This window comes from Miscanthus floridulus, chromosome 13 (assembly GCF_019320115.1).
Source record: "Miscanthus floridulus cultivar M001 chromosome 13, ASM1932011v1, whole genome shotgun sequence".
Lineage (NCBI taxonomy): Eukaryota > Viridiplantae > Streptophyta > Magnoliopsida > Poales > Poaceae > Miscanthus > Miscanthus floridulus.
This window is the reverse complement of record NC_089592.1, coordinates 89,855,245-89,870,213: the sequence shown is the minus strand read 5'-3', so window position 1 is coordinate 89,870,213 and position 14,969 is coordinate 89,855,245. Positions and strand designations below refer to the sequence as shown.

Here is a 14,969-nt window from a genome sequence, read left to right as displayed (position 1 = left end):
GTCGTACCTTTTCAGCGAAGGAATAATATTTTTTTTCTCACGACACCCAAACTAAGGAATCATCTGAATGTGTTAAAAAAAGGAATCATCTGAATGTTACCTGAATTTACATCGAACCAAAAAAAAAAAAAGTCACCTGTTAACGCTACTATAGCAGTACCCAAAATCATCGAAACATGCCAAGGTACCGATTAGTTCCAAAAATTTTGCCAAAATTTTCAAGATTTCTCGTCACATCGAATCTTTAGACGCATGCATGAAGCATTAAATATAAATAAAAAATAAAATTAATTACACAGTTTAGACGAAATTCACGAGACAAATCTTTTAAGCCTAATTAAACTATGATTAGACAATAATTATCAAATAACAACGAAAATGCTACCGTACCATTTCGTAAAAAAAAAAAAAAAAGTACCGCTTCGTCAAAAATTTCGCACCAACTAAACGAGGCCTTCCGATAGCCGTCAGTTCGTCGCAGAAAACCTGACGAATTCCTCCAAAAGTCCCGCGGTTTCAAAAGGCAGGCGACGGCGACCCCAACCGCGGGGAAGGGCCGAAACGAGACAAGATCCGACATCCGAGAGGGGGAGAAGGGGAGAGGAGACAACACGAGGCGCCGAATCGAATCAGGGAAAGTGAAGGCCCCCCGCTAATCTACTCAAGTACGCATCACTATTCACTAGCACGGCGCCTTCCCCTTCCTCGCTCCGTTCGTGTGTGTCGTTGACGAAATCCCAAGTCCATGTGGGAGGTTTTGACTTGATCCAACCAAGAACGCGCGTTTCAGCCGTAAAATACTCGTACCGGTTCCAAGTCCGGTCGCGGCTTGCTCTCTCTTCCGTCCATCATTTGCTTTCCTGTTCCTGCCATTCGCGTGTGCCTCTGCTTACCCATTCTTGCTTCCGTCGTCTTTGCTGCGTGTAAATCTGATCTGCTTGTGTCTCCTCATCACTGGGGATTCTTTACTTCAAGTTGGATTTGGCAGTGTCAAGGGAAGGAGCGATATTTGACCTGACTTGCTGAGAGTTCTTGCTGCTGCTTTGGTGCTTGCTGGGACTGGGCGGCGGATTGGAGAGCGGCCACTGTCTTGCCGGTTTCTTTGGGGGTAGGCCGGGTAGCCACTATCCTTGTGAATTCTGATGCGAAGTTTCGCTCAGGATCGGGAAAAGAGTGATCTTTGATCGGTTTCTACGCTTCTTTTGGTGATTCCTCTTCTTCTCAACTTGGGGATTTCTGCCAAGGGGAGTTTCCTAACTGGTTTGGGTTCAGTTGAGCAATAGAGATGAGGTTGACTATTCGTGTGATCGAGGCCCGCAACCTGCGGGCCATGGATTCCAACGGTTTCAGTGATCCGTATGTGAAGCTGCAGCTTGGGAAGCAGCGATTCAAGACCAAGGTGATCAAGATGAACCTGAACCCGACTTGGGATCAGGAGTTCAGCTTCCTTGTCGGCGATGTCAAAGATGTGCTGAAGCTTGATGTCTATGACGAGGACATCCTCCAGATGGATGACTTCCTGGGCCAGATAAGGGTGCCATTGGAGGATGTGCTGGCTGCCGATGACTTGTCGCTCGGTACCCGGTGGTACCAGCTTCTTCCCAAGGGCAAAACCAACAAGACGGTCGATTGTGGTAATGATAGACATTCATCTAGTTTTGTTGCTCATTTTTGTTTATTATGTTGCCATGCATCTTTCTTTGTTCATACGAATTCACTGTTTGACTTTCTGAGTCTTCATCATTTTGCTGGCTACCTAGTACAACTTGCTGTGAAGTACAATAAGATCTAGCACATAAATTATAGCTGATGTTGTTATTCAGGAAAAGTGATCATCACTTCGTTTTTTTCAATTTTGTTTTCACCTTGCAGGGGAAATCTGTGTCTCAATATCGTTAGAATCATCTGGAGCCTCACGATCATGGTCTGAGGACCTTGGAGCCGAAGTAACTGATATACAGAGAGACTATTCATTGTCAAGCCAAAGCACGGCCCCATCTATTGCATTTGCTTATCGAGAAACTGAAACTTGTAAAGAAGACGATGAATGTTCCGTTAGATCTGAAATCCCTGCAGAGGATAGAAGTAGTAAAGTTACTGATAGAAATCAAGCTGCTGCAGAGGACAAGCCAAATGGGAATTCTAGTGCAGCTTTGAATGGAATTGAAACGTCTAGTGGTAAAACAGATAAGTCTGATAAGCTATCATTTGTTGATCGTGTCTGCCAAATATTTGCTAAAAAAAATGGCGATACGGTGCCAACCTCCTCTGGAAGCTCTGAGGCTTTAGAAGAAGTTCAAGAGGAAGCAAGTGGATGTGAGCTTTCAGTGAGTCAAACTGATAATGTGTGCCCAGAGACTCCATTCAGTGAACTACTGAAATCTCTTGAATCACGACATGAAGGAGTCGAGATGCCTGTAAATCTACAAGGAATTCTTGTTAATCAGTCGTATCTTGCCTCACCTAGTGATCTGAATAACCTTCTCTTCTCACCAGATTCAGATTTTAAACAAACAATGGTTGAGCTTCAAGGCTGTACTGATTTCAAAACTGAACCCTGGAGGCTTGATAACGATGGGGAGTCCTTGAAGAGAGTGGTAACATACACAACTGCACCATCAAAATTGGTTAAAGCCGTTCGAGCAACAGAGGAGCAATCTTATTTGAAGGCTGATGGAAAAGAGTATGCAGTTTTATTGAGTGTAAGCACTCCTGATGTTCCCTGTGGTACTTATTTTCGGACGGAAATTCTTTTCCGTATCATGCCAGGTCCTGAACTTGATTCACAGCAACAGACATCACATTTGGTAGTATCTTGGCGCATGAATTTTCTTCAGAGTACTATGATGAAAAGTATGATAGAAAATGGAGCTAGACAGGGCTTGGAGCAAAACTTTGCACAGTTTTCGGATTTACTATCACAAAAGATCAAGCCTATTGACGTAGAAGGTTCTGGGTCTGACAAGGAACAGGTCTTGGCCTCTTTGCAAGGTGGCGAGGAATCTGATTGGAAGATAGCATTTCTGTACTTCTGCAACTTTGGTGTCTTATCCTCCCTTTTTGTGTCTCTTTACATTATTCTGCATGTTCTACGAGTGAATCCAAGTGCTGTTCAAGGCCTTGAGTTCCCAGGATTAGATCTGCCAGATTCGTTCAGTGAAATTATCATGGGTGGGCTGTTGTTTCTTCAAGTACAGCGCATACTTAAGAATATTACATGCTTTGTTCAAGCAAGAGGACAAAAAGGTAATTTCTTTTTTTGATTCCTTATCTTCAGTGCCATCTCATTGCATCTCTAGCATGAAAATCAGAATAAGGATTTGAAAATGGTCTTCCTTTTTCAGCAATAAAATGGTCTTTTTAAATGCAACATACTTAAGGTTTTGGAATGATTGTGTTTCCAATGATGTTTCGCCTGATCCGAACATGGTAACCAAGGTTATTTTGTGGTGTGCTGCGGGAGCTAGGAACCTCCTGAGGCTGGAGCCTACTCACTGTGTGTGTGGCAGGGGGGGGGGGGGGGGGGGGGGGGGGGGGGGCGCAGCGAGTTGTGTTGGTGGGTAGGTGTGGTAGTTTTCTGGATCATCTCTTTCATGACCAGGGCACATCTGTTTTTGTTAAAAGTCTTGTAGGGAGTTAGGGGCTCTAACCTAACAAATTTCTCTTCTTTAGTAATGAAAGAGAAAGCGCTTATAGCGCAGTGGCTAAGGCTTGCAGTGCGCAGCCTGCGAACCTGGGTTAAAACTCGTGGATCACGCCGCTGTTTGTGCCCACCTCCTCGAGGACTGCAGCACCATGGTCTGCACGTCTGCGTAAGATAACAAAGCATGAGCCTGCCTGTACCTTCATGTTCCAGGGAAAGAAAGGACAAAATTCTCCTGATTACAATAATATGAACGAGTTTTAGTTAGAGGAAGATCTTCAGGTACAGTTGAGTTTAGCTTGAAATTGATGTAACCAAAACAAGGATACTCTACTTGAGATCAGCTTCTTAAAATGAACCTTATATGTCTGGTTACATAAGAAATCACAAAACTTCAGTTGTTATAGTTTTTTTCTCAATAAATCACAAAACTAGCGCAATAGCTTGATCTTCTTGGAGAAAAGACTTCAATAGCATGACTTCATTTCTTGGCTCATGCTTTTGGATTTTATATGCATGAATGTGATATATGTTTACTTTGTTCAAATTTTTCCTCATGTAGGTGGTGATCATGGTGTGAAAGCAAAAGGCGATGGATGGTTGTTAACGGTTGCTTTAATCGAGGGAGTCAAATTGGCTCCAGTCGATGCTACTGGTTTCTCTGATCCTTATGTGGTATTTACTTGCAATGGCAAAACAAGAACAAGTTCAATCAAGTTCCAAACACTAGAGCCTCAGTGGAACGGTACACATTTTCTGGAACTGCTTCTGGCTTCTTCTTAAACCCTGTCATCTCCTACCATCACTGGGAAATTGTAATTTTGAACTGCACCAAATTTTAGTAGCATAGAAACATTACGTGTTTAGGTTTTCGGAAAAAAAAACATTACATGTTTTGTTATGTCATGCAACAGGCAACTAAACCTAGTTCATCAAATCTTGCAGAAATATTTGAATTTGACGCAATGGATGATCCACCGTCAGTGATGAGTGTACATGTATATGATTTTGATGGACCATTCGATGAAGTTACATCCCTTGGACATGCGGAAATTAACTTTGTAAAATCAAACTTGTCAGAGTTAGCTGATGTATGGATTCCTCTTAAAGGTAACCTTGCTCAGTCTTGGCAGTCCAAGTTGCATCTGAGGATTTTCTTGAACAACTCAAAGGGGACTGGCATGGTCACTGAGTATCTGAGCAAAATGGAGAAAGAGGTCGGTAAGAAGGTGAGAGCTTCCATTCCTTTCTTCTAGGAAGTATACTGTTACTGCATGACTTTCCAGATCTGATTTTCACAACTTTTGACAGATGACGTTGAGGTCTCCTCGGACCAATACTGCATTCCAAGAACTCTTCTCTCTGGCAGCAGAAGAATTTCTCATCAGCAGTTTTACCTGCTACTTGAAGAGGAAATTGCCTACACAGGTAATCATTTGAAATTTTTTCTTACATAAATTATTAGAATTCATGATAAATACAAATGTATGTTTTGTGGTCCTTTTCACTATGGAAGAATGCTGAGGGATAATACTTCATAAGTGTTTGTGTGAGCACATTTTCTGAACTATGAAAGATATAACAGCTGATTTATAAATTTATATTGAAAAGTAGAGAAAATTTCAGGAACATTTTCTTGCTGTCACATCAGTTGTGATTTCAAAAAAGAAACCAACTGAAGATGTAAGCCAGCAGTGTCTTGTGCGTTGCTTTTATTTTTGGAAAGACATGCTCACATTGTTCCTTGGATGCTATGTGATTAGTACGTATGCGATTGCTTTTGTTTGATTTATTGGATCGACTTACTGTGTTCATGTGTCCTCAATGGTTCTGAATAGCTCACTATCTGTCCAGTCAACTGACAGAGTCTTCTACTTTTAATTTCAGGGTCATCTTTTCTTATCTCCAAGAACAATTGGGTTTTATTCAAGCATGTTTGGGAGGAAAACAAAATTTTACTTTCTGTGGGAGGATATTGAAGACATACAGGGAATACCTCAATCAATATCATCATGGAGTCCATCCATTATAATAACTCTTCACAAAGGTAGAGGCATGGATGCAAAGCATGGTGCAAAGAGCATGGACAATGGAAAGCTTAAGTTCTGCTTGCAGTCTTTTGCATCGTTTAGTGTGGCCAATAGGTAAGTGCCCCAGCTTTCTTAAACACATGGAATATGTGTCATATGGCTCTTATGAATCAAACTCTGGAAATAACTTGTGTCACAACTAACAGTGCCTTGATTCTTGAAATATCTTTTGCATGATTTATGTGGTTCTTGCCAGAATAAATATCATTTGTGCTCTACAGGACAATAATGGCATTATGGAAGGCAAGATCTTTGAGCACGGAGCTTAAAGTACAGCTTGCTGAAGAACAGTCCCAAATTAACACCCTTCAGAGTGAGGACAGTGGGGTTTTTGTTGGTATTGAGGATGCCAAGAGCCTTCAGATGACTGAAGTTTTCTCCTCAACCATTTCAACCAATGTAAGTTCAGTTGACTTGTACAGACCATGGCAAATCTAAATATACACCTGCAGTCCTGCACTTCTGCATGTTCATTAACTATCTATATTGTGGTCCATCGTAAGAGGCTGAAACTGACATTCATGTATCTCTTGCCAGATGGCCTCGCTTATGGAGGTGTTTGCAGGAGGATCTTTGGAAATGAAGGTGATGGAGAAAGTTGGATGCCAGAAATACTCGGCTACACAGTGGGAATCAGATAAGCCCAATGAATATCAACGACAAATTCATTACAAGTTCAGCAGGAAGCTGTCTCCCGTTGGTGGAGAAGTCACAGGAACCCAGCAGAAATCTCCTATGCCCAATAAGAAAGGATGGATTATTGAAGAGGTGATGGAGCTCCAAGGAGTCCTTCTTGGCGACTTCTTTACGGTTTGTATACATATACCTGAATCTTCTTTCTCTCTTGCATTCTGGTAGAATTTGCATGCTCCACTTGTTGTGCTTGGAAAGTTCCTCCTTTCTTGTGTGTTGGATTATGACAGATTGTCTGTTTTCCACATATCACCTGGGAAGTGTAGTTGACCATGCCATTGCAAAACAGAACAAAAGCTTGAATAGGGATTAGGGAGTAGTAGTACAATCTAAATTTAAAACCACCTAGAGGAGATCAAGTCAAGAACATCTCTTTTTTTTTCTCCATGTGGGAAACATGCGCCAACTTTTATTTTTACCTTATGCTGTTTAGACTAGACATGTTATTGTAACAGAAGGGCAACATCATTTAAACCAGCTTGTCAGAGTCTCCATTGTTTTAACGAGAAGTCGAAGCCTGTTAGATGGAGTATTTTCAGCTTCTAAATTACTCGATGTAATGATCTTGAAACATAATAAAAGCTTCCTTTATCGAAAAAGAATGCTTGTTATTTGGTCAATTAGTCATTGCCTTAATATTCCGTGATCCTGTGCTGTAAAATGGTCAAGGGGTAGCTATGTGGAGATAAAAAAACAGCAGCATGTCCTTTCCTTTCTAATCATCATATGAAAGATCAAACTTGCTGCACTGATTTTCTCCATACCAGCAGAAGAAAAGAAACACAGCACATCTGAATTCTGACCTGCTCTCCTCTCCTGTGTTTTGCAGCTCCACATAAAGTACCAGATCGAGGACCTCGCTCTTAAGCAAAGAGCGAGCAGTGTCCAAGTATCCCTGGGAATCGAGTGGTCAAAGAGCACGAGGCACCAGAAGCGAATCGAGAAGAACGTCTTTTCCAGTTCATCTGCTCGCCTGAAGGAGATGTTCAACCTGGCGTCGAGGGAGCTCTCGCACGCCAGATAGGTGGAGCAGCATGGCCTTTTGACGTCTTACCCACGTCCCTGTGCATAACAACACTACCGGATCAGTGACTGAACATTAACATTCCCTGACTGTACATGGAAAGCTTGGCTGAAGATTGACAGACGATGAAAACAACAACCGATTCTGATTCAGTGATTCATGTGTTGGAAGAAGAATAAAGTAGGCCGCTGTGGTCTAATTTTTGCGAGCTCAGTGTGCCCATCCTCCATCATTTTGGTTTTGTTGTACCTGATCGATCAAGCATAGCTGATGTCTGCACTGCAGCGTTTGGATACTAACTGGTGTACCACACATTGGTTCGTTCCAGAGCCAATAGCCATGAAATGTTACTTGGGATATTATTACAGAACAAGGTATAGGATAGCTCAATAGACAACGATGTAGTTGTATGTTCTGCTTGTTGCAAGTTGTTCTCTGTGATAGTAGTATGGATTGCCTCAGATGGGCTTTGAATTGAATTGAATGATTCTTTGGTCACAACACATGTTGGAATTGTACAAACTACAAAGTCCACGTCCGAGAATAAGTGATGAAACAAAGCTGTTAAGTTCACAGCCTTATAAATTACAGGCAGAGGCAGGGAGCAGGCCTGAATCTGTTCATTCATGGCGGCGGTGGTTCAGTTGAACGCCGATCAGAAAGAAGAGGGGGCACTGCACTGTTATCTGGCCGGCGGAGGGAGACACGACACTGACACCTAACCGAAACGGCCAGAATCCCTGCTGCTGAGCATGAAAGGGACCAGACCAGCGGCACCAGCCCAGGTCCTCTTGTTGTCCAACCCGAGCGAAGCTGGACTGGTGCGGGGGTCACGGCGTCACGCCCATGCCCGGAGACGTCGCTGGTGCGGTGCCTGCCAATGCTGCCATTGATCTGCTTCGCTGGCCTCCGATCCAAGAAACCAACCGGTGAGGCTAGCTGCGGCGGCCATCTCTCGATCAGATTGCAGATCATCAGAAAGAACAGAGGAGCACGCACGCACGGCATGTGACCCGCCATAAACTAGGCAGGCGGTGGCTTTCAGCGGCGGCGGCTTGTCTGCTGCACGCCAACGCCAAGCCCTTCGTCTCTGTCACGCAGATCAGATGCGTAATAAAAAAGCTGCCTGCCGCGTCTCCCTCCTCGCCCAAAATATCAACCGTCGCCTCGCCTCGCCTCGCCGCTAGAACATTCCTCTGTTTCATTATATTTTTTTGCCAAAAAAAGGTACTATCGTAGCGCTTTTTGGCCTTGCTCAGATCAAGGGGTAACTAACAACTAATTTCAGATTTCTTTTCTTAAATGCGTAAACAACTGCTGGATTTTATTTTTACTATACACATGTTCGTACGATCGTATCAGCTATGCTTATCAGCATATAGCGTTTTTCTCGTAAAACAATTGCATCAGCTGACTTATAAACGAACAGAGTGATAGTTATTTCATAAGAGTAGAATATACTTGTATAAATAAAGACAACAAAGAGGCATTTAAAGAGCTTCGAAAAAAGCAAAAGGGACATCAGCTTTGTTGCAACCATTTTTTTTAATCTCTTCTTCTCATCTCTTCTCCCGAAGGAAAGAAAAAGCCTGTACAATACAGACACTGCTGCGAGGTGCAGAGTGCTCCTACATCATCAGAGCACTCCGCCAGTATTTACAGTACAGCACCAAACACGAGCAACCAAGACGAGAAAAAGAAAAACACATGGGGGATAAAAGAAGAAGAAGAAGAAAAGGAAAGGTACTAGTCCTAATCGAGAGCTAATCAGGTAATGGAGCCTCTCAATTCCTAGGCAGGCGGCAGGGCCACCGCCGCCCCGGTGGGCTGGACTGGAGATCCATCCGTCTGTCTCTAGAACCGGACGAGGCGGGGCTCCGGGACGGTCTGGCGGAGCTCGTCGTCTGCGGCGGGGAGGAGGCGGTGGCGGCAGAGCGGGCAGGTGGCGTGGTCGTAGTCGAGCCAGATCTCGAGGCAAGCGCGGTGGAAGAGGTGTCCACAAGGGAGCCGGTTCACCACCGACTCCGGCTCGAACCGCACCAGGCACACGCGGCAGTCCGCCCCTCCCGAGCCCCCGCGGCGCCGCCCGAAGCGCGACGGCCGGAACCTGCTCCGGAACCGGTCCGCGAGGGTGGGCCCCACGGCCATGACCGTCACCGACTGCTGCCGCTCCTCCTCCACTTCCCACGGGGACGACGACGGCGCCGACACGCCCAGGAAGAGCAGCGCGGCGCGCACCAGCCCCGACAGGATCGCGACGGACGCCGCCGCGTTGTACAGCACGAACCCCAGCAGGCTGTCCTTGGGCGCCGGCATGCTCGAGATGCCCATCGTCGCGCGCCGCCGATCCCGATCCGTTGGATTGGGTGGGGTGGGGAGAGGATTGGCGGCCCCGGGAGGGACCTCGGAACCCTGGTTGCAATTTGGGGGGAGCGAGCGAGAGGGGAGGTGGGGTTGGGATTCAGCGGAAGGAGCTCGGCGTTGGTGGGGTGGGGTGGGGGTACCTATTTATAGACGCCTACCGGATTTTCCTGACGGTTTGTGGCGGTAAGTAACAGACGCTGCTAGTACGCCACACTTGTTACCGTGGCAGCAAGCACGCCGTCGCCCAAGCCACTTGTGGTGTGATTGGGTTTGTTGTTTTGCACTCCCTTCTGATTTCAATGTATTTTCTTCGTACAACTCTTGCCATACTGCATCTAACTGTAGTAAGAAACTTGACGATAACCATGCTGTACGAACATTGTTCTCAGGGAAATTGGTTTGGTAGCATCGAAAGAATGCGAGATTCGGAAAATACTATTGAAAGTTCGTCTTATCATAAAATATCATTGAAAGTGAGTATCCGTTCCGCAATATAGCACTCTATTACTTTTGCTGTCAACGCCGCCTGTTGGCATTCATCCGAGGACTCTGGTTGACTAAAAACATCATGGGAGGACGTGGAGAACAACCCGTACGTCGCATCAACCTGGGCAGGTCTCCTGCAGTGGTAGAGCCTCATCCCAGGGAGCTCGAAGCTCAAGCCCCCCGCCTGTCCTTGACTTCGACGATGCTGCCGAGCAATCTAGCGCCGACGCCCTACGCCACCGGAGTCGCGCTCGCCCCGGTTCACCGAATGCCGCCGCCAGAGCTGCGCTGCACCAGCCTACGACTCCGCCCGCAGCAGCCAGACGTCGGAGCTCGACGCCATGGGCACCAAGGCCTGCCCACCGCCACCCTGGTGCCCGGAGCTCCCCGCACGGAGCCAAGTGTGGTCAGCACGGAGCACCCATGCGTGTCGAAGCCAACGCCATGCTGGAGGCCGGAGCTGAGCGCCACCGGCACCAAGGCTGTCACCACTGCCGCTCGGGAAGGGGCAGAAAGCCTGTGAACGGGAGAAGCCGTCTGGGCATCGGCAGCCATCTCCATCCTCTCCCATCCTGTGCGCTCGGCAATTGGCAAGCAATGTCGTTGCTACCGGCAAGCAGGCCATGCCTGCAGCGCACGAGCACAAGTCGTCGCAGTGCCAAGCACTGCGAGCGCCGAAGACCGTGTAAGGAAAATGGACCCTAGCCCATTTACTTTGGATTTTGGTGTTTGATGACCAACACAACCAAATTGGACTAATAAATTTACAAGTAATTATTTTATAGTTCAATAGGGTGCAAGACGTGACTTGAATGAAGACGGCATGATGATCCCACGGTCAACACCATAAGAAAGACCCTAGAAGCACAAGAGAAGACCCAAGATATCAAGCAAAGTCCAAGCACGAAGATGGGAACCAAGCCGGAAGCAAGATCATGAAGAAACGAGCTAGGCAGAGGTGACCGGATGCCCTATGAGGAACGGACGCGTCCGATCAGTTGCTCGGCAACAGCAGGCATCAACAGCAGCGACCGGACACTGAGCGAGGCAGTCACCGGACGCACGGACTTCATTGTTCATCGTCGCGGCAACAACTCAGTGAGGACCAGACGCAACGGCACTAGATGACCGGACGCACAAAGTGCAGCGTCTGATCATGTCTAGAGAGGTTCCAGAGCGGCGTAAATGCGACCAGACGCGTCCGATCGATGATGACCGGACTCGGCAGTGCGTCCGATCTCTACGCTCGCGCTCAACGGTCGGGACGACCGGACACGTCCGATCAGGACGATAGCAGCGTCCAGTCAGTAGCAGAAAGCTGGGTTTCATCCTCAATGGCTATTTTCTCCATGGGACTTATAAATAGACCCCCCAACCGGTCATTTGACATGTGGAAAGCTGAGGAAACATACCAAGGGTGTTGATACACCACTTTAGTGATCTCCACTTGCATAGTGCTTAGTGATACATTCGGTGATTAGCGTAGGTGCTTTGCAAAATGCTTAGGTTAGTTAGACCACCGCTTAAGCGCTTGCTCTAGGTTTAGGCCTAGTGTTTAGTGAGGTTTGCACACCTTTTACCACTCGGCTTGCGCTCACCATTGTTATACATTGGAGGAGCTTGTAGTCTTGCGAGATCACACCAACCACGTTTGTGGTATGGCCACCACCGTGTACTAAAGGGAACAAGACCTGCGGTGGTTCGACCGAAAGCTTGATAGTGAAGACGGCAGGGAGCGGTCCGAGAGAGGCTTGCCAGAAGACACCCCAGAGACCCACTTGCGCGTGGGGAAGGCCCAGCGCTATCCACGGAGTTACTCGACTAGGAGCTTGGCCCTTGCGAGAGATTTCTTGTGAGGGGCTCTAACGAGGACTAGAGAGAAGCTTACGCGCTTCTCGATACCTCGGTAAAAATACCGGAGTCATCGACGAGAGTTTGTATATATGTACCTTACTCTTTTAGCTTCCGCATTTACATTGTAATTTTAATTTGTGCTTTACTTTCCTAGCTTAGTGATAGGTTAATTGATAGGTTTGGAACTTAGGTTGCATAACTTCTTTTTACGGTAGAGATAGCAACACACTAGCAAAACCGTAGTTGCACATTTAGATTACTTTCTTGCATAGGTTTTGACTAGGTAGAAAAAAGGCCATAGTTTAGAGTTAGAGTTTTAAGTTGCCTAATTCATCCCTCCTCTTAGGCATCACGGTCCCTTACAAGTGGTATTGAAGCCAGGTTGGCTTAATTTAGACCTTTGGCTTCACCGCCATTGAGCCAACACTATTTAGAGTGGTTGAGATGGATACCTCTAGGCCTCCGCACTTTGACGGCACTAACTTCCCCTACTATAAAGCTAGAATGGCTTGTCATCTTGAGGCGGTAGATTTAGGTGTTTGGAGAGTCACTCGTGACGGGATGAAACCCATTAAGGATCCCGATAAACCCACAAAGAGTGAAGAAAAATAAATTTATTTCAATGCTAGAGCTAAAAATTACTTGTTTGAATCTTTTAGCATGGATGTGTTTAACCAAGTGTTCACTTTAAATACGACACATAAAATTTGGTTAAAACTCCAAGAGCTCCATGATGGCACAACTAATGTCCGTGAGCAAAAACATTATCTAGCTAAACAAAATTATGATTCTTTTAAAATGAATGATGATGAGCTTGTTCGTGATATGTATGCTTGTTTGAATTTAATTATCAATGAGCTCCATTCAATAGGATTAACAAAGCTAGATGATGTGGACATCATGAGGAAAATCATCTTCGTGCTACCACAAAAGAAATATGCAAGCATCATCACCATCCTTCACAACATGAAGGACTTGAGCACAATGACCCCGGCCATAGCATTGGCAAGATAGTGGCATTTGAAATGTCACAGAAGATGGGTCAAGAAGAAGCCTCATCATCAAGCAAAGGCAAAGCTCTCGCATGTAGTGAGAAAAAGAAGATAAAGAGCAAGCAAGTTGAGACAAGCTCAAGCTCAAGCTCCTCAAGTGAAGAAGAAGAAGATGAGGATGATAATGATGAAGAAGAATCAAGTGATGATGATCAATCTTCCTCCTCCACCTCCGACCTTGATGAAGAATCAATCAAACTTATCAACAAGGTGGAGAGGATGATCCAAAGGTTCAATGTCAAGGGTGTGCCCATCCAAATTCAAGATTTTATTTTCACCAATCAAAGAAATGAGCAAAGGAAGAAAGGATGCTATGGATGTGGTGAGTTGGGGCACTTTGTGGAAGTTTGTCCAAACAAGCCCACACCCAAGACAAAGAAAAAGGCGTGCAAGGACAAAGCCCTCACATCAATAAGGTCATGGGATGATTCTTCAAGTGAAGAAGAAGACCATCACAAGAGGCGAGGGTACAAGCACTCATCATCAAGCACTTTACGAGTGTGCCTTATGGCATGAGGTAACAAAAACTATATCCCTAGTGATAGTGACAATAATAGTGATAGTGATGATGAGCTACCTTCTTTTGAGCAACTTGTGCAAGAAAATCTTAAATATGCTAAAAGTTGTACTAGTCAACAAAAGAAGTTAAAAATGTTGTAAGAAAAGCTAGATAGTTCACAAGAAGCATATAAAACCTTACTCGAACAATATGAGACATTTGCTAATCTCAATATTGAACTATCTACTAAAATTGAGCAACTTGAGGCTATTGCAACAACAAATGCATGCACAATCAATGATGAGCAACTTGTAAAGAAAAATAAAAAATTAAAAGAAAAGTTAGCTAGCTCACAAGATGCCTATAAAATTTTGCTTGCTAAAATAGAAATCATATGCAAACATTGTGATGAGCTAACTAATAAAGTTGCTAAGTTTGAAGCCGTCGATACTACCCCCACCGGGGCATCTAAAAAGAAAATTTCAATTTTTGATATACCTAAAAAGGATGCCTCTACTTCTTGCAATAATTTATGTTTAGACTCACCCTTATGCAACCAAGTTTGTGTTGAGAAAGTTATTGTAGATACATGCACACAAGAGGTCGCAATGGAGAATGAGCAACTCAAGCAAGAAGTGGCTCGCCTTACCAAGGACTTGACTCAAGTAAAAGGCGAAATAGAGCAAGCCCAACTTCATCAAGATAACACCGTCAAGGGAGTGATGAAGCTTAATGAAGGGCAAACCATGGTTTACTATGTATGCCACAAGAAAGGACATAAGTCCTATGAGTGCAAGGTGAAGAATGAGGGAGGAGCTAAGAAGAAAGGGGAAAACAAAAAAGAAACAAGCAAGCTCTCCAACACCTACACCAACAAGGTGGACAAAAAGGCCTCCACACCTTATCTCTTGAAGAAGAAGAAAAATGACAAGGTGGTGGTCATCAAGGTGAACAAGCAAGCCAACAATAGGGCCAAATGCATTTGGGTGCCAAAGGAGATTATTTCCAATATGAAGAGCACCAAGAAGGTTTAGATCCCAAAAGGAAAGTGAGAAGTCCGATGGACTTTAGGAATTTGGAGACTTGGCAAAGTATGGGTGCATTTTATGAGGTGCATCATTATAGACAAGGTAATTGCCAAGTGGGTTAGTGAATACTATGGAACCAAATTTCCCTTTCTATGTTATGTAACTAGATTTAATTTCTTGCAATTTCAATTAGCATCTAATTCCTTTTCATGTCTAGGTTTGCATTTCATGTTTAA

General features: G+C 45.0%; 2 protein-coding genes across 3 annotated transcripts; one reads left to right on the top strand and one right to left on the bottom strand.

The window, feature by feature from the left end:
- Positions 1-481: 481 nt before the first annotated feature.
- On the top strand, positions 482-8,736 carry LOC136500979 (C2 and GRAM domain-containing protein At1g03370-like). Of its 2 annotated transcripts, XM_066496467.1 has the most exons (10): positions 482-665; positions 989-1,634; positions 1,873-3,246; positions 4,206-4,388; positions 4,589-4,872; positions 4,955-5,071; positions 5,531-5,787; positions 5,955-6,132; positions 6,271-6,543; positions 7,256-8,736. In XM_066496467.1, the coding sequence occupies exons 2-10, from the start codon at positions 1,286-1,288 to the stop codon at positions 7,448-7,450; spliced, it is 3,210 nt and encodes a 1,069-aa protein (XP_066352564.1). In that variant the 5' UTR covers positions 482-665; positions 989-1,285; the 3' UTR covers positions 7,451-8,736. The 2 variants fall into 2 exon arrangements, with proteins under 2 accessions (XP_066352564.1, XP_066352563.1); XM_066496466.1 differs by having other exon boundaries at positions 482-1,634.
- Positions 8,737-8,976: 240 nt separating this feature from the next.
- Positions 8,977-9,938, bottom strand: LOC136501231 (probable E3 ubiquitin-protein ligase XERICO). The gene has a single exon (XM_066496731.1). The coding sequence runs from the start codon at positions 9,779-9,781 to the stop codon at positions 9,305-9,307; it is 477 nt and encodes a 158-aa protein (XP_066352828.1). The 5' UTR covers positions 9,782-9,938; the 3' UTR covers positions 8,977-9,304.
- Positions 9,939-14,969: the final 5,031 nt, after the last annotated feature.